The 24,673-nt window shown below is 40.4% G+C and overlaps 2 protein-coding genes across 2 annotated transcripts; both read left to right on the top strand.

Annotated features, from left to right (window-relative positions):
* The first annotated feature begins 578 nt into the window (after positions 1-578).
* Positions 579-5,933, top strand: thap12a (THAP domain containing 12a). The gene is made up of 5 exons (XM_065963221.1): positions 579-761; positions 1,919-2,036; positions 2,249-2,347; positions 2,741-2,777; positions 3,421-5,933. Exons 1-5 carry the CDS (start codon positions 676-678, stop codon positions 5,238-5,240), a joined length of 2,160 nt encoding a protein of 719 aa, XP_065819293.1. The 5' UTR covers positions 579-675; the 3' UTR covers positions 5,241-5,933.
* A 2,825-nt stretch (positions 5,934-8,758) lies between these two features.
* Positions 8,759-24,652, top strand: si:dkey-250d21.1 (uncharacterized). Its single transcript, XM_065962896.1, has 11 exons — positions 8,759-9,096; positions 11,396-11,516; positions 12,489-12,596; positions 12,686-12,722; positions 13,042-14,834; positions 14,930-14,960; positions 15,322-17,087; positions 17,200-17,248; positions 19,211-21,006; positions 21,106-21,142; positions 22,517-24,652. The coding sequence occupies exons 1-11, from the start codon at positions 9,002-9,004 to the stop codon at positions 24,037-24,039; spliced, it is 7,356 nt and encodes a 2,451-aa protein (XP_065818968.1). The 5' UTR covers positions 8,759-9,001; the 3' UTR covers positions 24,040-24,652.
* Positions 24,653-24,673: the final 21 nt, after the last annotated feature.

The raw sequence follows: 24,673 nt of genomic DNA, 5'->3' as shown, positions 1-24,673 counted from the left end.
GTTTGTGCATGTGTTTATTATAGCCTATGTGTGTGAGTAGTCTCTCAATAACACAGTGTAAACCTATTTATAGACTAGACTCTAGTGTAAACCAAAATGTCTCCTCCAGGATCAATTAAGAATATAAAATAAAGAAATTAACACTATTTACACACAAATAGAAAAATGCAGACATCTGTTATAACAATGCTGTAATAGTCATGTTAATTATTCTAACTTAAGCTCTATAAAGCTTTAAGAAGGACTTGTGTTTGTGTTGAAATATGCCTGGGCATGTTTGGTTTATCCTATTGGTATTTGAAAATACTGCTAAGGATTCTGGGAAATGGAAGCGCGCGATTTGGTTCATGTTGTTTGAATGAGCTAGAAAAATCGTTTTCAAAATAAAATTCAAATTACTATTAAAAACAGGAAGTACATTGTGAGCTATTTGTCGGTGACAGGATGTAAAACGTATACCAAGAGGCTTGTAGATAATAAAATGTTGTTCTTTGTATTACAGTCATGTTGCAAAGAGCCATTATGTTTTAATCCACTCAAACAGTTGGTTTTATTTTGAAAAGGAAACGGAAGTTTTGTTGCTCCTTAACGTGACTTGATAGCTAACAAGCTATCACAGTTGTCTATCTTCAAAGGCTTTCTCCGTGTAAACCTGGTTTATGATAAACATTTAAAATGCAGAATCAGTGCGCCGTGACAAACTGTGCTAGTGGAAACTCAGACCCACAGCCTCTCTTCCGGTTCCCGAGTGATCCAGAAAGGTAATAATGTCTGCTGATGCTAATGCACACACAAGTTGTTGTATTCATTGTAGAAGGTAACAAAAAAAGACAGCATTAGTTAACTTTGATTGAATTGTCGTTTAAGCAGAGTTATCTCAGCAGCATTAAATGACTGTATGTTATCATGCAGAACATCCTTCATGGAGCCTGTACACATGTAGAAGTAGCTCTCAACATGCAAACTATTCAAAAGTTTGACAGATTCATTCTCTGCAAACTATTAAACCCCTTTACAGGTGGTTTAAAATATTGCATCTCGCAGGCAGGACAATGCAAAATATGTTAAACACAACATGCTGCTGAATTTTGCATCTAAACTTAAAGTTCCTCTACAGACACTTTGGAGTCAAACACAGTTTGCAGCTCATATTGAACATGCGTCCTCTACCGAGTCTATAGAACAATAAGGACACTTAACAGTTATTTCATATAAACTTCAGACACTATGTCATCACAGAAATAAGAGTAATAGAATAATAAATAAGAGTTATACCGTTTTAAAATGCGTTTCTCTGCATAACCTGTGTTACAGAATACAACGTGCATGTTTGGTTAAAGGTGCTCTATGGAGAGTTGGTAGAAAAATGTGAAACTTTCAAATTTCACTACCAAATCTACATAGTGCACCTTTAATAGAATAAATGACTATCTCCAAATTTTGCAATGAAAATACTTCTTTATTCTCAGTCTGAGCTATTTGGAGTATAGCATTTTTTCCTTGGCTGCTTGAGTGACTTCACTTGAAGTTTTATTCAGTTTTGATAGTATAAGTAGTCTCAAGTTTCCTAATACATTTTCAGTCATTGTTGCATGTGATATTGAGTGGATATGGTTTAGATTTCATACAGCACTGGATGCAAAGTTGCTAAATTTCTGTTGTTGTTTTTTTAAAACCTTTTTTTTAGTCTATTAGTCTTTGTTCACATGTAGACATAGCACAAAATAAACTAAAAAAAAACAAAAACCTGTGGTGACAACGAGAATGGGACCCGGCCAGTGAGCAGAGAGTAGCTGGAGTCTTAAGGTGCCATTTGCCTGTTGTATTTGATCAATTTAAAGAGGCGCCATATTAACAAAATAGCACTTACTATAGGAGTACTGCTTTTTTAACAACCTTGGTTTAATTCTCCTTTCAGGTCCAAGAAGTGGGTTGAAAAATGTCAAAGAGAAGATCTGTCAGACAAACCAGCGGAGCAGCTGTACAGACTCTACAGACTCTGTGGGAAACATTTTGAAACATCGTCGATTGATAAAGTGAGTTTTCAAAATGCAAACGACCAAGTCAGTACAACCCTGACTTCATGCTTATCATCAAGTCAAATATTATTTCAGTAATTATTCATTTGGTAGTTTATGTTGGGCCTCCTGAATATGTCAGTTTGAATAAAAATGCAACCTAATCTCTGTTCTCAGTCTTTATAAGTTCTGTGTAATAATTATTTTTTGTGGCCTGTTTTTATTTTCAGGACGCTCAGAGTGCTGTGTTGAAGGAGGACGCCGTACCGACCATCTTTGAAACGCCAAACCAACCAAGTAATGGACAGGGGAAGCGCAGTAAAGTGGTGGTGGGTTAAAAGAAATATGTTGTTTGTATTATTTAATTTGTATTGTTTCTATTAGATTTATAATAATTCATTGATTATTTGTCAACTTTTTTGTAACTGGTAACTATTTGTCATAATTGATCAATAATTATGACCAACTCTAAAGAAAAGAGTCCAGTTTCTGTGATTTCAGCCAAATGGGAATTTCTTTGTTTAGATAAAACTCTTTTTATACCAGCTAACATATTATTTGAGGGTTGTGGATGAAATAAGACTTATGAGTTTTCTTGGACTCTGGAAAATACTGATTTTTCAGATTTTTTCACGTTTTTCCGACAATTTTAAAGACTATACATCTCAAAGAATTATCAAGTCTTTATGTAATAATATTGTTTTGACTGTTTGTTTTTGTAGACCAAAGAAGATGAAACGTCGAGTAAGGGGAGGAAAAGTAAGCAAGAATAAATAAACACACGCGTTTACGGCCCCATGTCCATCTTGTTGTTTTCATTTTTCAATTATTTTCAATGAGCAGAGAGCGCTTGCATAAGCAGACGGCGGCCATGAGAAAAATCGCAGTGTTATTTTCAGGACGCTCAGACGCTTAGTCTTTTTTCCTAGTGCCCCGGCTTTTTTGTGCGCCCGCTCCGAACCCTTCAAGTTGAAAATCTTTCTTTTCAACTTTTCAGAAAGGCACTGTTGATGTCACCGGCGCTCTTTTCCAAATTGTATGATATTCCCTGTATTTATGCCGCCTACAGATCATGTCTTATTCCCACATCGTCTTTGCTCCGTGTCTGATCGGGTAAAAAACTATCTAAAATGTCAAACATGAAGTCAAAAGTAACAGAGCAGTGTCAGTCATACAGCGGCCGTTGTCAACAGACTGTTGTCATAGAGACAGAACGGACATGCAGCACTTTTCATCTCAGCGCACAAACACTTCATGTAAGTGCTCCCGAGCGCACAACCAGCGCTTTCTCCCCGGAAAAAAACGCAAGGTGGACACGGGGCCTATTACTTGACAATGAAACAAAATGACTCCCACATCCAGTTTTGGTGATTTTAATTTCTGTTTTTGTTTCCCTGTGTAGAAATGAAAAAGTCTCCGGCAGAGCCAGCTAAGGAAGATGTCCAGATGCTCCCAGAGGAGGACGAATACAAACAGTATCTGAAGTCTTTATTTGAAGTTCTTGTGCTGTTGGGAGGGCAGAGCATTCCTCCGACAGGGCCTGGCGATGACAAACAGGAAAGTCTCGCTTCAAGCAACTTTGAGGCGCTGTTAGCGTATCGTATGACATGTGGGGATGAAGCATTGAAGAAGAGGTATGACGAGAATAAAGAGTGCTGCTCCCCAGGAACGCTCAATCAGCTGATGGAGGTGTGTGAGAAATACGTCCACAGTAAGCTGGTGGAGGGAGTCAAAGTGAACGGCTTCTTCTCGTTACTCACTGATGACCTGGTGCAGATCTCAGGAGAATGGTTCCTCCCCGTCTTCCTCCGTTATGTAGACAAGTCTAACTGCCAGCAGGAGAAGTTCGCTGGATTCTTGCCCTTTGAAGGAGATGGAGAGGCGTTAGCAGAGAAGCTGCTCTCTGAAATGACTGACACATGGGGCTTAGATATGGAGCAGTGTCGGGGGCAAGCCCACTCCTGCTCGGGGACACATCTGAGTAAAATGAAAACCTTTGGTGCGAAACTGATGGAGAAACATCCTATGGCAGTGCTTTCTCTAAGATCTACTCATCCATTGAACATGACATTGGCGAATGGCATGGTGTTGTCAGGGGTTCAGCTCGTCACGTCCACCCTGAAGAAGATATACTCATTCTTCAGTCAGTCCCCTTTGCTGCAGTTGGAGTTGGAGCATGCCATTTCCATTTTCTACCCGGAAAAAGAAGAGAAAGCCCAGAAGCTGAAGGAGATATGCAAAACCGACTGGACCGAAAGAAACGACGTGTTTGAGGTGGCCATGGAAATCTTGGAGGCGCTGCTTCTCTGCGTGGACAGCGTGCACGACAACGAGGACATGAGGTGGAACGATCAGATCACACACGACGCCTTGGAGATTTCCAAAGCACTCACCGATTTTGAGTTCATCATGGCGTTGATGGTACTGAAAAACGTCCTGACGCTGACTAGGGCGTTTGGAGAGAACGTGCATGGGAAAGCGACAGAAGTGCATTTCGCCGCCACCAGTTTGAAAGCCGTACTGCACTCTCTCAGAGAAGTGTCGGACAACATGGATGTATACCACGAGTTCTGGAACGATGAGGCTGTGAACCTAGCCACCGCCATGGAGATCCCCGTCAAGGTCCCCCGTTCGTTCTTGAGAAAACATCAGTTGGACTCTGGAGGTGTCCGGCCGGAGAGTTACTACAAGGAGCACCTGTCAGTTCCTGTGGTGAACCACATCATCACAGAACTGAACGAACTCTTCAGTGAGGACCACCTGAAGGCTCTGAGGTGTCTGTCGCTGGTCCCCGCTGCCATAGAGCAGAACAAGTCTACTGAGCCAGAAGAAGACTGTGTGCAAGTGTTTAAGAACGACATCCCAAACGCAGGAACCCTCTCCGCAGAGCTGCACTGCTGGTGGGTTAAGTGGAGCAAAAAGGGCAAAGGCGAGACTCTGCCCTCCAGTCTCCATGAAGCCCTGCAGCTGGCCGACGTCAAGTTCTTCCCCAACATGCTCGCAGTCATGAGACTGATCGGCATTCTTCCTACTCTGGCTTTGGAGGATGGCTGTGATGTAGCCTACAAGCACTACCAGATGTACATGGAGAACACGCCTGACAAGTTCAAATCAAAGAGTCTCGCCCTTCTGAACATGAACTCTGATGTCGTGTTTGATTTGGATGCAATGGTTGAGCTCTACATGCAGACATACCCCGACAAAGGGGAGGCGTCGGAGTAAATGTAATTTTAAGTATAAGGAATAGGTATGTTCTGAGTGACTAATTCCCCCGTCAGTTAGACAGACTTTCTAATTCAGAGTGGTCGTTTAGTCTTAAGGTCAGAAAACAATTGAAATTGAGCACCATGTATTAAAGTTGAGGGGAAGCATTTCTTTTGCCGTTATTGTTGTGATAAACTAAGTAATGTTCACGACTGAGCAGAATCCCAGCGTCTGCAGGTAAACAATGTCAATTTGGTTTGTTGAGTGTGGCTAATGCTAACAATGCTAGCACTGCCAGCCTTCAGCTCTCATTGCAGTTTAACGTACATGCTAACTTTGGTTACACATCGCTCAGTTCGAGTGGTTATGTTCCTACATACAACTTCATCTTTATTTTAAAGATTAAAATACTGTTTTCCCACATCTTTTAAGCTAACAGCTTCATAAGGTTGTAAATGACTCCCGAAGATGCTAATTAAGTGTTAGCCTTTTTTTGTTGCACCCCATTCCAGCTCCATAAGTGTTTCCTCAGCTCTGTTTTAAACAGGGCCTGAATGCTCTTCTATAAAGTTCTTTTCATACATTGAAATGAGAAAGTGTGTTTTTTTATGTCTGGGCTCTATCTCTCTCTCTCTCTCCAAATTTGGACTCTATCCACTGTCCTGTCTCTAATAAAGTCATAAAAGCCCCAAAATAAAGGAAAAAACATTAGCTGTTGAATGTTTCTTTTGTTGAAGTATCTGTCAAGTTAAAGCTGATTTTCTAAGTAAAGGTGGATAACTGTCTATTGACTCTAATTCAAGCAGCCTAAAACCTGAGTCTAATGTTCAAACGGCACCATCCAGGACTTGAACTCACAACCTTAGACACCGGGGACAAAATGTTATCTTAAACTACCAACATAGATTTGATACACAGATTTCACACCAATGATAAGGCATTCATCAAGGTTTGACTAACTCACAATAGTGGTTATGTATGTAAAGGAAGATATGCGTCGGCCAAAAATAATAATCACAATAAAATCTAGAAGCTGTTTTTTATTGTTTTTGACGAAGATTGATTGCTCCAAAAATGATGTTTGAAGGTGCCATTCTTCCCATTGGCTGCAAAAGTGACATGAGGAAATTAACTAAAATTATACTAAAAGTTTGGTTTTTCAGTTAAAATCATGAAATTGAACACTCGTGACTTAAATAAATTGCATTGCCCAAATGAACACAAATTGCACATATAAAAAACTGTCTGGATTGTCTTGAGCACAGTCTGAAGATGAAGTCTGGCAAACTATTATTGAGCAAACTAATCGGGAAGAGACAGGTTTTTACTAATTGAATATTTTTGATGAAAACTCCTGCTAAATTAAAACAAGTGAACATGTTTTGCTCCATTGGTCCTACGTGTTGATATAGGTTGTCATGCTATAGAGCAGTGGTTCACAACTGGTGGGTCGGGACCCGGAGGTGGTTTGCGGAGCCATTTTCAGTGGACACTGAATGTGTGCCTGGAAAAAAACGTTTCTGTCCGTGAAGCACTTTTTAAAAAAATTTTCCGTTTGTTCCGTTTCTTGCTTCTGTTACATGTTTTGTACCGACTGAGGTCCAAACGGCACAATTTTGAAGGGGGTACAGATTTGATTGATTTACAAAACAGCTTTAAACTTAACAGTAACTCCAGCACCACCATCAGGACCATTAGCCCACAAAACCAGTTTAAAACGTCCGATAGGATTAGACCCTATGTGGAAAGTTGACTACATGAATTGATTTCTTGCCCTTTATTTTAACACTGTTTGCCATCAAGTACAACTGAGATGAGAATGGTGCTGTCTGCTTTTCACTTAAAAAAAATCTAACTTATTTCCATAGAGAATGGTTCTGAAGAGATTTCATCCTCTTAGGACTGAATGGTACAATAAGATTGTAACCAATGCATTTAATTGTAAATATGTCTTCAGTCATAACACAGTAATAGCTGAGGATCCAGTACAGTGCCCATTGTTCTTTTCTGCCAAGACACATGGTCTCATAAATAATTCAGTGGTTAAAACTGAAAAGAAAATGTGAGATGGGAGTTAGTATCAGGGGGATTTAAAAGCCTTTTGAAGAATAGGAAGGGTATATAAGAATGATGCAAAATCTGATTTACAAAGATGTGAAAACAGAGCTGAAAATCCAAATCAGAGAGTATCTAGTCAGAACAAGAGAAGAGCTGCAGTTAAAACTTAATAATTAACAGTCTATCAAATATGTAGATGGATATGGCAGAGCTATATGGTTTACATAATAACAGAACTCATTTTACACTATTTTCCATATGTGTGTAATGTCAGATATGATGTAGGCAAAACATACCGACTGAGATCTTTTGTATATAAGTCATTAGATATATATTGACAAATATAAATATATTCCAGCATAATTAATCATATGTATAATGCATTAGTCTATATAGAGCTTTTCTAAGTATTCAAAGATGCTTAACAGAGAATAACAATAAAATAAAACAGTGAAAACGATACAAGGAAGAAATAATGTAAAAGAAGGAGGATGAGGACAGAGGTTGTTAGTGGTTGTAGGCGATGTAGCAGAGGTCAGTTTTTAGGGAGATCTTGAAGGTGATGGGTGAGGGGGAGTCTCTGGTAGTTTTTTGGGAGTGACTTCCAGAGGGAGGGAGCGTCAATGGATAAGGCATAGCCTACATAGCAGTTTGCAATTATAATTATAATTGTCTGTTTATTTACTCAGTCACTGCACTTTAACTTTAACTGTCTATTTATTTACTCATCCAGTCACTGCACAATAATAACTGTATATACTCTTTCACTGCACTATAACTTCACTTATTTGCACTATTTCTCTATATTTATATTTGTTTAATTAATCAGTCACTGCAAAATATATATATTGTATATATTCTTTCAGTCTCCACAACTGTCTATTTATTTGTTATTATTATCATTCACTCACTGAACAGCAATTGCTCTGGACACTTTTTGCATATTTCTCTTTCATATCACCACAAATATATTTTTGTTGTTGTTGTTTTTGTAAAGGCTGCTGTTTAGGATTGCTGCTAACGAAGTTTCGTTGTGTCTTGTATACAATAATAATAAAGATTCTATCTATCTACTGATAATAAAGTCTGTAAGATATATTAAAAACACCTCATTTCCCCTCATTAATATCCTTAAGCCTAGCTTTCTCGGCTGATTCTCTGATTCCTTGACACTTGCTGCTTTACCATGATGAAGGCCACAAGCCCAGACATGTCGGTCTAATGAAATGAATCCTCATACCAAGTGTTGCTGGAGCTTTTTGACCTCTTCAAGCCTGTCACTCTCCATGCACCTTGGTAATTGGTGAAGTTGTGCCTGAAAACCTGCTGAAAACCCTACTCTGCTTTGTCTGTGATAGAACAAAAGAGGACGTGGTTTATCTTGACATGAGAACTCTTTGGTCCGGGCTGTGGCATTGCGCCCTCTGCTGGGGAACATGTGGTACTGCACGGACCAGTTCCTGGTTGTTGGGATAACACGCTTTCGGCGAGACTTGGCTCAGCACGGAACATCAACTTTTGAAAGCATGGAATTAGTAGGTTCTTAGTTTGCCAGAAAGACAAAAATAAGTTACTAAAACGCTGAAACAAGTGTGCGTCGACTGCAGGTTTTGCCCGAGGCATGACTCTGTAGACTCTCCTGCAGGTTTGCACACAGTAGGCTTGCAACCGCCAGCTCAGCTAGCTAAGTGGCTAGCTAGCTAGCTTCATTGCAGTTCAAAATGACTGACTGCTGCGCTGCAGAGAACTGTGATTACCAGCGAGGGGAATCAGGGAACTCCATACCACTCTTCAGCTTTCCTTTGGACCCGGAGCGGTGAGAATTGAGCTTATTTCTATGAGATAACGATGAAAAAATAGCCACTTTAGCATGCAAACTGAGCGTGTTAGCTGCCCACTGTTAGCATTAGCCTAACATGATGTTAGCTAACAGTGACAACTCTGGAAAATGGCGCAGACTATCGTTACTCTGCAAAGAAAAGTCCGTGTGAAATACAACACATTCTGTCATTCACAGTCAGGAAGCGACTCTGTCATGTGATACATGCATTATTGGTTTATCTTTTGTGTTTGGTCATTCAAATAACCTCCAGAAACCATAGTTGAAAACTTTTTTACTGTAATTTAAATCGCCATCGGTACACGACACCTACCGTCTGCACAGTGTGACGTCAGGAGTGAGCGTAGCCTAGCGACGTTAAATTACCTCCCTTTGAAACAACGATTGAGAGTTATTATGTACATCGAGTGCCAAACTTGGTGAATAAAGTATTCATTTTGCATCACAACTTATTGTGTAAACATTTTAAAACTGTAATTAACCTCTTATTAACAGAGGTAATGGCCCTATAAACAAACAGAGGTTTAGCGCCTCCCCTCTTCCGGTTGTTACTTCAAATTGGCGCTGCTTTTCACTTAGAGATGTAGTCCAGTTTCATCACATGTCAACATATTGTATCTTCACTGGAGTTTCTTAAAATGTTACAATTGTATTTCAGTTTACTGATTATGTCCACTTTCTTTCTTGAAAAGACATGCACGATGAGAGACTAATAAATTGAATTGAATTTATTCATTTAATAGGGACAATGCAATTTAACATAATTTCAATACAAAGCATGAAACTGATGTGCTGCATAAAGAGTATATAGCGTTTGCTAATAAAAAAAATTTCCCCAGTTGGGCCTTTATGTCAACAAACAGATTAAAATGTACAACATTCAGTTACATAAAACCCCATAACACGATATGAGGATGCATTAAAATACATGTACAACAATACAAATGTTATAAACCAGTTTAAAATAAAGTTTGAAGATACTAATTCAAAGTGGGTACAGCTCTGGCTTGCTTTCAGCATTTCACCTGTTTTGTAAAAGATTTTAAGTCTGAGATTAATTTTATTTCAGGTGGTAATGTGTTCCAGAGTTTATTGACCAAACATAGATCTACCATGTTGTATGCTACAGTTTCCATTCACAGTGCTTCTTGTTAGCCTGTTTCCAGGGTAATACATCACAGGGTCTTCATGTTCAGGCTAGCACTTAGGCCTAGCCTACCCCTTATTTGACTGTTTGTACAAATGACTGCAGTCTGTTGCAACTTTCTTTCTTTTTATTATAAGCAGTGCTGAGGCCTGGTTGTGTTTTAAATACAGCTAACCACAGCCTAATTGTGTCAGTGGATGTGCCAAATCCATGTAATTGTAGCAAATATGACCACTTGATAAACTTAAACATCCATGTTAAACTGCAAGGCTGTTTCATAACTTTTTGAGATGTCATACCTGTTTGTCAAGTCATGGTTTAATATTTTGAGTGCTTATAAATTGAACTAGAATAAGTTATTGAATCTCTCACATGTATGGCTTTCGTGGTGAAGGAATTTCCACCAGGGTGGCTCCATCGTGCTTTTTTTTTAATTAAGCACATTTTGGGGAAAAACTGTCCTGACACCAATAATATCTGGCCTCCCAAGATAATTTAGATTGTGACGTTTACTTATTTTTTTATCATTTTCTTTGTAGCCAAACCGTACTGTACAGGTTTAAAAAAAAAAACCTAACTGTCATGGTTAAACCTGTTGCTGCCATGACGGTGCTGTATTTCAGCACGGTTGGCTTGTTTATACCGTGGTAATTCATTTTTTTGGTTACTGTGACAGCCCTACCCTACAGGGGAGGTTAATAAATAAAAAAAAGTAATTTCATCACGGGCAACAGTCTCCTTCACCAGGGTAGGTACAAAATGGCAGCCAAACTGCTACCTATAATGATGTTTGGTTGTCTCTTCAAAAATGTGATTGCTGTGTGACTTGACATACCATACACTGATCATTTATCTACTATTTGTCTATACTGAACTTGTGGCTTCTTGCAAACCTTTATAGGAGACACCTTGGTGGCCATTTTGTACCTGCCCTCAGATCTTTTCACTAATTTTAGACTTTGATCGTCACACTGAAGAGCACCAGAGGGGCACTTTTCAAATTTATTTTCAGACCCAAAGGACTTTGAGGAATAAACCTGAAAGTGGGTTATGGTTTGGTGTCTGTTGTATTGATATGTACAGATGCTATTCCATCAATTCATTACTTTCTGCATATCTACTTTTCAGCTGCAAACAATGGTTGCACAACTCTGGGCGACAGGATTTGGCGTCAGAACCTCCTGAACAGTTGCATAAGCAGTACCGACTTTGTGCAAAGCACTTTGAACCCTCGGTGATCTCTCAACAGGTAAGAAGCACATCTGTTGCCCATTTACCTCAAGGCAGGAGAGTGTCCAGGGGGTAGCCAGGGATGGCATGGGCCCACCTTGAAATCTGATTGTCTGTTTGCTTTGTCAGAGGCAGGACTTCAACTATTTGGGCTGTGTTGCAGCAGGCTGGTAGTCTACATGTCAAGAGAGCATTCTTTCTTTTGTTAGTACTTTAAATTGGAAATAATTCCTTGGCACATCTGTTTCGTAAAAGGTGTGCATAGTAAAGGAATGAGTCCGTTAAATATTGTAAGCACAATACTGCACACTATCTTCCATTGAACTGAATAGTAATGTTTTGTTACCGAAACACTGCCAGTTAATGTAAATGTTTAACCAGGACAGTGTGAAGAATTTTTGAAGTACCTAAATTGTGACTTTGGACATGCATCTTCTTTTTGAGTCCTGAAATAATTCAGCTAAGGAGATGTATATGTTCCCATTCTCTTTTGTTGATTAAGAGTGGCTATGATTTGTAGAGATGAGAGGGTAAATAATTGAAATTAATTAATTTGTGGCTGCTCACACACTCCATGCTACTCTATCAATAATCACAAACCCAGTTTGGCCACCCCAGTCACACAAGTCTGGACACGCCCCTGCCTCTGGTTATGTTGTTGTTTTATGATAATGATATTTACTGTCATTCTGTGGCCAGACATCATGTTATGTTCTTATTATTGTACCATTATTGCTATGCAACTTCCTTCCTGATTACTGAGAAAACATTTCAGTAATCAGACAAAAGTCTCTTTTTGCAATTTAGTGACAAAAAGTGAAGCACTTTTTGTGAAAAAAGTGAAGCACTTTTTGTGTAGCCAGACAAAGTATGACTTATATTATTTGCACAGTAATGCCCAGTGTGCACACTTATCTTTTTAAATAGTCAGTATTTCATATATTATTGCTGAAAATAATACATTTCTGTTCTCCGGCCTTTTGCTTTTCAGAGCGGCTCCAGTAGTGTGTTACAGGACGATGCTGTTCCTACCAAATTTGACTTCACAGCGCCTGTGAATAATCAATCAGCTTGCAACAGGAAGCGAGCCCATGATCCTGTGAGTTTCTGAATGACTTTTCAGCATTTATCATCAGACAATAAAAAAATAAAAATGTTAACCTGTAATTATGCTTTCCATCTGCCTAGTCTGAAGAGGAAGCTACTTCTGTGAAGAAAACAAAAGGTACGTAAACTTGTTCCAATTTATCTTGAAAGATCTAGTTACATTTAATAGCTGTGTTAAATAGTGTTAATCATTAATAAAGCCACTTTTTTAAACCCTTCAAGTACTTAAATGTCTTGGCCATTAGGTCAAACCCACCTCTCAAACAATGTGACTTAAGTTTTGATCAAAAACTGATAGAAATTAAAAAAAATGTAATCCTCTTAAGTTGTAACCGCTGTTAAAATGTTTTAGCACTTATAATAAATATTGATCATCTGATTTAATTAGTAGTTATAAGAATCCGCTCAACTTTTCAATCATTTTTATTTCCACTCAGAAAACACAGAAACATCAGAAGTGACTGCGGAGACGAGGGTGGTCTCTGGAGAGAATAGTGCGACGCATGAGTTGCAGAAAGAAGACCAAACCCTAGAGGATGTAGCCAGCTTCAAAGCAAAAGAGACTCTAAAAGTGTATTTCAAAGAAATCCTGGCACTGACTGGATTCAGCATCAGCGGTGCAAACAACAAATCTGATGAGCCAAGAGGTCAACAGGCTCTTAATCCTATCTGTGAGGAGAAGATTGACAAGAAAGAAATCCTCCAGTTTAGTGAAGACCTCATGCGGGAGGAGATCCAGAACAGCCTCAGACAGGCTCGATTTTTCTCCATTCTGCTTCAGGATGTGACAAGTATAGAAGGAAAGGATCAGATTCCAATTTTCGTCAGGTCTGTCACGGTAGATGGCTTTCCACAGAAGCACCTCATCGGTTTCTTACCATGCGACATGGACACAGAAAATCTGTTTTATATGCTTCTGTCAGAGCTGAGGAACAAGTGGGGGCTGAGGATGGAGCACTGCAGGGGATTGACATATCTGGTTACAGGCAGCATGTGTCAGAAGATGCGAGACCTAACCTGCAGGATTTTGCAGGAGTTTCCACAGGTAGTTCTGTCACCAAGTGACCCATATGCCTTCAACATATGGATTATCCGCTGCATGCCTGTGCCCTCCATCCAGAAAGTGGCAGACACTGTAGAGGAGGTGGCCGTGTTACTCAGAGGAGCACCAGAGTTGTACAAAAGATTGGAGGGAAATATCCAGATGACATATGGGCACATAAAAGGGGAAGTAGACAGGATAAAGGGAGCTCTTAGTGAGAACTGGGAATATGGAACTGATGCCTTTCAGACCATGTTAGAAATCCTGGAGCCATTCCTGAACTGCATCAATGAGATGATTTCAAAGGTAGATGAGGATACAGCTCAACAGATGGCTAAGCTCAAGCCAATTTTGAAGAATTTCAATTTCATCATGACCCTTGTTGTTCTGAAGAACACCCTCTGTTGTGTGAGCATACTTAACTCAAGTCTCAGGGGAATAATTAGCATCAGCAGTACCTTGCAGTACACAATCTCCAATGCCTTAAAGCTGGTAAGCAAATACCAACAGGAGCTTGCAATATTGAACAGGAAATGGTTTTCAGACGCAGTGGGTAGAGCAAAGAAGCTGGGAGTGGAGGTGACAAAACCAGAGATGGACCAGGCAGCAGACACAGCTGAAACCCCTCTGGAGGACCTCTACAGAGAAACTCTGGGCCGACCTATCCTTCAGTATCTTGTCGCAGAGGTTAAAAGAGTGTTCAGCACAGAGATGGTGAGGATTCTCCGATGGCTCTCGCTCGTGCCATCTTACATGGCTGACCACAATTTCAGCATTCGCAGAGATAAAGTAGCGGATGCTAACTTAAACAACCTTGCAAGGCCAGACACGTTCTACGAAGAGCTCGGTTGTTGGGAAGTGAAGTGGAGGCATGCAAGTAAGCGCAGGATCCTGCCAACCACAGTGTTTGCCACACTCAAGATTCCAGATATCGGCTTTTATCCCAATGTGCAGAGCTTGTTGAGAGTATTGGGCACCGTTCCGTGCGTGAATGCAGAAGCAGACGTGTATGGCCAATACCACATGGTGCTTGAGCGGTGCCACGCTTACTTGACAGCCACATCAGAGGACCAAAGACAGTGTAGCATGGCATATGTGTACGTTAACCAAGATGTGCACTTCAATGTTGAACAAATGGTTGAGTCGTATGTTCAGAAGCATCCAGATATCTTACAGCTGCTGCAAATGGTGAGTAGATTTTCTTAATCAGTTGCTATTGAGGTTTTAATAGTTGTATATAGTAATAAATTAAGCGATGTACATTTATAATTTGTGTTTTACAGGATGATAACAGAAAGGTGAAGCCTCCTCAAGGTGAGATGACTTTTCAATCTATCTTACTATTTAAGTATGCTAGAATTAGATTTTTTTTTAATCAACATGTACAATCTATGGGAATGTTGTTAATGGAAAAAAAAAGATTTAGACCCAAAGATTTGCAGCAGACCTATTTATTTCTTTTAAAAACATTGGAATTTCATTTTGGACTTGAGTTGTAAAACAAATTTGCAAATTTTAGAGTTTTTCCAATACAGATACCAGCATAACAAATATCTATGTTTCCGCCTTAATGTGATGTAGTTAAATGACGGCAGTGTTTTTCTTGTAAATTTGTTTCAATTAATTGTGGAATTATACATGTTTATACTAATAATGGACTGTTTCAACAATTCAGTTGCATCCCATGGGAACCATGCTGAAAAGGATACTGAAGAAGAATTACAACGCATAAACCTGGAGATGGATGCTGAAAGGCTTGTGGAGATTAAATGTGCAGAGACTGACAGAGAATCTCTTAAATCTGCTCTGCAGGCTGCAGTGGTGTCTGCATACAGCAGTCAAAGCAGACAACATACTGACACTTCTGCACAGGATGGAGAAGTCGAGTATGTGACCAAGTCTGAAATGAAAGAAGTTCTCACAGTGTGCGAAAAAGCTGTCAGAGAGGGAATACTTACAGAAGTTGGGAGTTCATTCTTTTCTTTGTTCATCGACCGTGTGGTGAAGTTTGGGGGAAGAGACTATCTGCCCCTTTTCCTCAGGTTTGTGGACAGTTTCGATGTCATGCGATTGGAGTTGATGGGATTCCTCGAGGCAGATCTTGATTGTGAAACCATGGTACAGCGTCTCCATGAAATCATCACAGTCGAGTGGGGTCTCGATCTGAATAACTGTAGGGGACAAGCATATCTAGGCTCCGGTGATGTTTCCTACAAGCTGAAAGCGTTTGCCTGCAAAGTTCAGGAGAAGCATCCTCTTGCCATAAGCACACACTGCTCTGCCTACTCTTTTAACACATGGTGGTCAAAATCCATCCCAGTGCCTGCTGTTAAGAGAGCCCTGGATACATTTGAAGAGGTTATGATGTTTTTTGGCAGCAGTGCTATTCTACAAAAACAGCTAGACCATGTTATAGACTTTGGTCTGAGAGAGAGCTATGAAAAGGTCCAAGAATTACAGGGGACGTTCTGTGACCTTTGGCCAGAGAAGCATGATTCTTATGAGGCATTTGTGCAGATGCTCGAGCCACTAGTTGAATGTCTGGAGAAAATCAAAAACAACCCACAAAGATGGAAAGCGTTTGTGTCCGAACAGGCTGGAGCGCTGCTCCACACAGTGATGGAGTTTGATTTCATCATAGCGATGGTGATCCTCAAGAATGCATCCTCTTTTACAAAAGAGCTGAGTGCAGGTCTTCAAAAGGACCATTTCAGTGCTGCATCTCAACTTTGCCAAATCAACGGCATTGTGTCCACTCTGAATCGAGTAAAAACCAACATGAAAGTATTCCACCAGAACTGGTTTGATGAAGCATGTGCAATGGCACAGAGCCTGAGAGTGCAGATTGAAGTGCCTGAAAAATCGATGCCAAAAGACGGCATGATCAAGCCAGTCGGTTTTTACAAAGATGCGTTAAGTGTGCCCCTTGTAGACAACCTTATCAATGCTGTGAAGGATCATTTCTCAGAGGACCACAAAGAAGCTCTAAACTTCCTCTCCCTCGTTCCGTGCTCGGTCACAAATAGTTACATGTTCGAGAGCTTGAAGACAAAGCCTCCTCTCTACAGCAGGGATCTCCCTGACGCGGACAACTTCTTCACTGAGTTGTGCTGCTGGAGAGTAACCTGGAAGACCAAAGTTGCTTCTGTGACCATCCCAGCCTCCATATTCCAAACATTGCGGCTGCCGCTCATGCAGTACTTTGGGAACATCAATGCACTGCTGAGGATAATGTCGGTGCTACCCAGCACAGCACTGGAGGACTGTGGTGTCGTAATGCGCCACAAGAAGTTTCAAGAGTACCTGAGAACCACAAATCCCAAAGACAGGTCCCTGTGTTTGGCTATGCTTCAGGTGGGCACTGACTTCAGCAGAGACCTAGACCACATGGTGACCCAGTGTTTGAATGTTACTCCACAAGCTTTGGAGGGAATCTGTCTGGTAGGTTCTTATCCTTCATGAACTATGATTTAAAAGTGTTGTATTTCTTATTACTTCTGATTGTATTGCCTATGTGAATGTCTGACTAATGCATACATGAATACTTTTACAGGACAAGGAATCGAAAAGTTTAAACAAGAATTCTGAAAATAATATGGAAGGTATGGCTTTTAAGAGATCTCTTTATATGATTTATTAACAATTACCTTGTAAAAAAAAAGTGAATTACTTACCTTAAGGCGAGACACTACAGGTGAATAGGGTAAAAAGATTAACTCACAGATATCAACATGAAACTTCTCCAGTTTATTACTTATATCAAGGCAAAGGGTTAATATTACAAGTTTTCTGAAATGTTATGTTTAAATATGCAAATAAGGCATTATGTAATTAAATATGCGTTAATTTGCATACATTTCCAGCTGAGAAATCTGAACATTGGCTAAACCCAGGTTCAAGATTATTTTTTCATTTTGTTGACATATTAAAGACACAGGTATTTACAGAGGGGATTTTGGATATCTCTTTTTATCACTCCATAAATCAGAAAATACTATCAACAGACTTGAAAAATCAATTTTCGCCATGTTTTTATGAAGAAACTGTTATATAAATCAGGCTATGAATGATATATCAACAAACCCCTCTGTAAATACCTTCAGAATACAGATAGGAATAAAACTGGAAAGTTTGGTGTATGCAAGTGCTACTGAAGTGGAGATTTCTGTCTCAGAGTATGAGAAAAAACTCATTTTGAGAAAACAGACATTAAAGATTCGTATTGTAAAATTCTATAAATTGGAAATGACTATTTACAGACATACTGTCTTTTTTTTTTTTACTCTTATTTTAGGGTATATTTTAGTATTGTGTATTTATATCAAATGTGTTTTCCCCTCTAAATTAATTTAGTTTTTACATCAAACAACTTCAATCTACTTAATTTGTCTGCGAACCCGCACAGACATAAACACAACGACGACCCCTCCCGTTTTGAAAAGTTCCACTCGATATTCCGTTATTTCTAAGAGTTCATCACAGCATCAGCAGTAAGAAGATGATAGATATAGGCTATATATATATATATATATATATATATAAAATTCTGTTATTTATAGGAGTTCAGCACCGCGACATCCTTCCTGGACTCATCTTGAAGTCGCGTATGTTTACACGCTCCTGCGGTACTCTCTCTCTCTCTCTCTCTCTCCCTCTCTCACACACACACACACACACACACACACACACGGCACTCATGCAATAAACTGCTACAGAACCCATGATTCTATGGATCTATATTTATTTTCATCCCTGACCCGGCACAATTCGGACAAATTAAATCACAAAGCAGCTCATTCAATCGCGCAACGTGATCAAGCAGCCACTGCTGTGTGGCATGCGTGTCACTTTTATCTATAAATCACCCCCCCGGTTTCCCATCGACAGCTTACGTTCAGAAGCGCTTCCCAAGATCATTTTGCGGGGTAATGCATCACAACTTTTCCTTTTACATCCCCTTGCAAGTGACAATTGTTGTTTTCTTTTCATTGATTTACACAAAGATATTTCCATTCATTCCTCAAAGGTCCCGCGGAAAGATAAACAAGGAAGTGTCGAAGTCTGAACGAATCACGTTATCAGAAACCAAACACAAGCCAATGAGATTACGTTCTTGGCATTAAACCCCTCTCTGAACTTTCACGATTGGTTGCTGGTAGAAAGGAAGTGTCCTTATTTGGGTTACATAGTGTTGTGCAGGAGAGAGAGAGCTTTACAGAGATATCAGTCATGACGGGCAGCAGAGAACAGCCACTATACTGCACGTCGCATTAGAATGCTAACTTTCGGGAAAATTGACGAGAAGTCTAATGCCGCGATCAGACAAAATGTATTAAAATATACACATAAATGTATAATTTGGATATTTTCTTTATGGTAGTTTGAAAAATTACATGTTCAGGGAGTGATCTAGCCCAAAATCTCAAAATTGACCAGTACATAAAAAATGGATGTTTTAGCCTGCCGTGTCTCGCCCTAAGTCCATAAGTATTTAATATTAGTATGATCACAATATTTGGATGTTTTCATAACCTCTTTTTTTTTTTGTTCCCTGATATATTTAGTTGATTCTGTCAAAGTGGAATATGAGGAGCCTAACATTCAACAATCCATAGACCATCCTGAGATCCAGGACATGAAACCAGCAGATGAGAACGGCCATGCAGGAGACAATCGTCGAAGCATTGCGACAGTATTCAGACAGGCTGCTCTACTGGGGAAAAAGAATATCCACCTCTCTGACCTATCAGAAGAGAGCAGGGAGCTTTTCAGTCAAGAGCTCAGCATGTGCCAGTGGTTTGGAAGTGACAGCAAATGCACATTTATAAGCGACGATGAGGTGTTGAATCTGCTCATAAATGGAATCAGAGATGTCATCCTCAAAGAAATACAAGAATCCCCATTCTTTTCACTCATCACTGACAAACCTGTCCGAATTGCTGACAAGACACACCTGCCTGTTTTTGTCAGGTATGTTGGAGAATCTGCTCCCAAAGTGGAGCTCATGGGTTTCTTACCATTTGATGAAAACCGTCACGTTGATACCCAAGCAAAAAAACTTGCAAACATTCTCACTGATGACTGGGGCTTACCGATGTCTCAATGTCGTGGACAAGCATTCATGCACTTGGGCTCAGGTTATCAAAGCCTGAAGAAAATGTCTCTGGATTTCCTCAAGAGCTATCCGCTCTCTGTCGTGACACCCAGTGAATCTTGCGGCCTTGCCCATTGGCTGTCAGGAAGTGTGCCTTGCCCTTCAGTAGCAGAAATGTTGGCCATCACAGAAGACCTGCTGCTGTTCTTTGAGGAGTCTCCTCATCTTGAGGGGCAGCTTGCACAGGCTGTCGATGGCCTTTTGAATATGCCAAGAGAGGCACTGGAGGAAATACCAGAAACGTGTTGCTCGAGGTGGAAAAAGAGAGAGGACTTCTTTGACATACTCGCTGACACATTCGAGGGCATCCTCAGCTGCCTGGATGCTGTCAGCTCTAGTACAACAGGTGTCAAGTCAATGCATGCGCAAGTTCTCTCTTCCGCTCTGAGAAATATTGAGTTCATCGTCACCCTTGTCATTTTAAAAAATGCTTGTGCTCCTCTTCGTAACTGCAGCACTGTCTTCCGGTGTGGAAACCCTGCTGATATCCTCTGTGAAGTGGAAAAAATCCCCTCAATCATCGAGACCCTAAACAAAATGTTAAAAAATGTGAGCACACTGCACTCCACTTGGTTTGAGCAGGCGTTCCAGCTAGCAACAAAGGTAGCTCCTGAACAGGTGTGCTTCTCGGAGGAAGCCAATAGCTATGAATCTCCAGAGATATACTACAGAGAAAACCTGAGTGTTCCTCTTCTCAGAAGTCTCATCAATGAAATGAAGTACAGCTTCTCAGACGGCCACTTAAAAGCCCTCTCGGTCCTGTCGTTGCTGCCCTCTTGTAATCCACAGCCAGTTCTGTCGGAGTCCACAGACAAACCATTCAGCATCTACCTTACAGACGTTCCTGAGCCCGAAGCAGCAGAGCAGGAAATCAATGCCTGGGCTTCAGTTTGGAGTGAAAAGTACCAGGATGTTGCTTTTCCGGCCTCCATCGCCGAAACACTTAACCACCCTGAGTCAAAGAGTCACCCCACTGTTTCTTTACTGCTCAGACTAGTGGCTGTCCTGCCTAGTGTCAGTATGGAGTGTGACCTGATGAAGACCACTCTGAACTCCCTGAGGGATCTCGTGAAAAACACTGTATGCAAAGGCAGCATAATGGATCATGTGATGCTCCTCTCTCACTGCACAACACTGCAGAGACTGCCTGAGGTGGTTGAAGAGTGTGCGGCTGTGGATCCAGAGAGCAGTCCATGCCTTTACCAGGTAAATCTTACTGACTTTTTTCATATAATATTTATTCTTAAATAAGTTTGTACAATAAAACTTTGACAGCCATTCTAATCATATATATATATCTTGCAGGTTATGGGAACTTTGGAAACACTCAAGTTGGTTCGTGGTAAGTGCCTTCATGGTAACCATATAACAGAACTATGTTGTTGATACTAGAAGGGTTGTACCTAAGTCACAATTTTGTCTGTCAAATATGATTTAGTTGTTCAATACAAAGCTTTTACATTCATTTTAATTATGCACCACACCTCCTATATTAGCCCACATTAGGCTCATGCATTACCTGTAAGAGGTGTGTCTGCTCACAAAGACAGTTAAATAAAACAGATGAGTCAAAAAAATCATGAGCAAAAGCAGAGATTAAATTCTTCAAGCAGTACAATTCATTTAAAGGAAGTTTTCGCGCACGCACTGTCGTCAAGATATGAAAACATTTCTAGATGAACACTTATTTTTTAGTGTTCACTGTTGTTTTTACCTAAAGTATTTAACCACATAAAGGAAGGATTTCAGTCTGCTCTCTGAACAAGTTTTTTGAATGGTCTAAATCCTTACCTATAACAAAATGAGCTCCTAAGAATAAGTTGTAGGAAGCTCAGTATGTAAACCGTCTTGACATCCTTCGCCAACCAAACAACATATTAGAAACGGATAGTTTACCCTAAACTTCTTTATTTCGTGTTATTACCAGTTTAAACCACTAGGTCTGTTTTTGGAGAAGAGGGGACATTTCTGGTGTGAATGCTGGAGTTTGAGACTTGGTCAAGTATAGAAAGAGAGCTGGACGTTTAATTGATATGGACATCACAATTACATTGGACGAACCAGATGCATTGATTGTTTTAGCACACATGCTAATTCTCCACACTTGTACGCACGAGTCCTTTGAGAGAAAATAAAATAAAAAATAAATTAGGGGGTGCTGTTGGCCGAGTGGTTAGGGCGCGCACCCCCTGTACAGAGACTGTAGTCCTCGAAGCGGAGGCGGCCCAGGTTCAAATCCGACCGGTTGCTCCTTTCCCGCGTGCCTGGATCATTCCCCACTCTCTGTCTCCCTAATTTCCGATTAGATCACAAAAAGGCAGAAAAAGCCCCCCAAAAATCTTAAAAAAGAAGAGGAAATAATAATGAGAATAAAAATAGTAATAGAAATACACAATGAGAGAAAAACTGACATAATAAAATGTACATTAATAATACAATGACAGAAGAAAAGCAATAAATTCAAGCTATAAAACAACGGCAGCATGGTCAGACATTAAACCAGTTGCATGCTATTCATTTGAGCATGGTTATTTTGATTTTAGCTATTTTAGTCCAAATGTGAGTCTACGTAGGTTCTTTAGGACTGATGGTTCAAATCTCAGACTTAAAGGGGGTGGCAAGAGATTGTTGTTTAAAATGACTAATAACCAGTAATTTGGCTGCAGATGTTTTTCTTCTGTGTGGCTTTAGAATCTATTTTTATTCTTCTAATTAGGAGGCGTTGAAGTAACACAAGAGGCATCGACAGAATTGCAGGCCTCCAGTCTAGCAGAGAATCCAACAGATGGAGACGTGAAACCGACTGTCGATGTTGCTGCTCAAGGACCAAGAACGGCAATGTCTTTCTATGAGCCACAACTGCGTGAACAAATGCTTAAGGAGCTCTGGGACTCTCAGTTCTTCACAGTCATAACAGAACAAGCTGTTGATATTGATGGTGAGCTCTACATCCCATTGTGCATTAGGTACCTAAACAAAGAGGACACCCAGTGTGAGGAAACACTGGCTTTTATACCTTTTGGTGGAGACCCGGTTGTCCTTACAGATGCTATTGAGACAGCCCTGTCTCAGAAGTGGGGGCTCAATATGGAGTTCTGTAGAGGGCAGGCGTTGTTAAGTTTTGGTGAGGTAGGGTCTCAGATGAAAGCTGTAAGTTCTGCCATGGCTCAGAAATACCCCCAGGCTGTAAGATCACTGAACTCCGCTTTGTCTCTTAACATATGGCTGGCTAGATCCTCTCCTGCTCAAGACGCAGCAGATGGAGCCATTCTCATAGGTGAAGTGTTACACTGGCTCACAGAGGATGTAGAACGCCAGAACAAACTGGAAGACATGATCATTCACGTGTTCCAGCACGACGAAGGTAGGGGCAACGAGCTGAGGGACAAACTGATCAAAAACTGGGAGAAGAGCCACGACATGCACGAGGTGATGGTAGAGATTTTAGAGGCTGTCATGCTCTGTTTGAACGAGCTGAAAGTGGAGGGAAGCACTTCAAACCAGCAAAAAGCTTCACAGTTCTTTGATGCGATCAGAAACTTTGAGTTTATCCTATCAACCGTGGTGCAAAAGAATGTCTCAAGTGTGACTAAACAGCTCAGTCAGTCTCTTCAGGGCAAACCCTTGGATATGTTATACGCTGTGAATCATTTTCCTGATCTCAAAGCATCCCTCTGTAAACTTCAGAGCGATATAGACACCCATCACAAGGCCTGGTTTGAGGAAGCCATCGTGCTGGCTACCAAGCTTCATGTGACAATGTTGCATTCAGTGCTCCTAGAGCCACTGAGTGAGTTTTACAAAGAGTCTGTTAGCATGAAAGTTGTGGAGCACTCTATAGCAGAAGTAGACGACCTCTTCACAGAGAAGGTATTGGATACCTTGAGGTGTCTGGAGATTGTGCCTTATGCAATGTCAAAAGTAGAAACCAGCATCCTTAGTGGTCTTGTGTTCCGCTTGTACAAAGAGGACTTGCCCGATCATGCTTCCCTTCACTCTGAGATGAAGTCTTGGAAGGAGAAATGGTTAGGTCCCCTGGCAGGTTATCTCCCAACGACCGTGCTCGATACGCTCAAGACGTCGCAGATCAGAAGTTTTAGTAACATTGAGACTCTCCTCAGACTCCTGGTCATCTTGCCGTTTTCAAGGAGGGAGAGCAACTTCAGGCAGGGAAGAAGAAGCTTGCAGGAGTTTATACAGCAGGAAAACAGATCTCTCACTGAGCTACATCCTCTGTAGGAGAGGTGCAGGTCTTCCGTCATCCCTAGCAGGTTTGAGAAATTTATTTGAGTTGCCATCACCTCCATGTGTAAGAGCTAATGTTTCTCAATCTTTGTTGAGACCCTGAGCTCTCACTCAATCTGTGTGTACATTATTGATCTAAATTCTTTGAGATTTTCTTCTGTTATCCCTAAAACCAAGCCCTATGTTATATTTTGCTATTTTGTTCTGTAGTTTGTACAGCTGTACTGCCCAATGGGACCAATGTCTTGGGAAAAAAAAGAAATGCTCCACTGACGGTTCTCGATGCTTGTGTGCCTTGATGCAAAACTAATAATTCACCCCATGTATCATGATGACACAGATGTTGAAAAGGTGTCCCATTGGCGTTGACTGACTTCTGTTTTACGGTCATGACTTTATTATAATCATGAAATCGCACCCTTAACCTTTTCCTGGGCACAAATAGAAATTGTTAGTTCGATCATGTCTTCTGATGATTTCCCATGTTTCCTGTCTCTTTGCAGGAATGAATTTGCTGTAAAAGTATCTTTGAAAGAATGTTTCCTTGATAGGAAAAAAAAACCTTCATATATATTTGTCAAAAAAGTAATAAAAAACTCCAACAAGATGTTGACTTCTGTTGAGTTCA

This window comes from Labrus bergylta, chromosome 14, assembly GCF_963930695.1.
Source record: "Labrus bergylta chromosome 14, fLabBer1.1, whole genome shotgun sequence".
Classification (NCBI taxonomy): Eukaryota; Metazoa; Chordata; class Actinopteri; order Labriformes; family Labridae; genus Labrus; species Labrus bergylta.
Note: the sequence above shows the minus strand (reverse complement) of the source record. Positions and strands in the feature narration are given on the sequence as shown.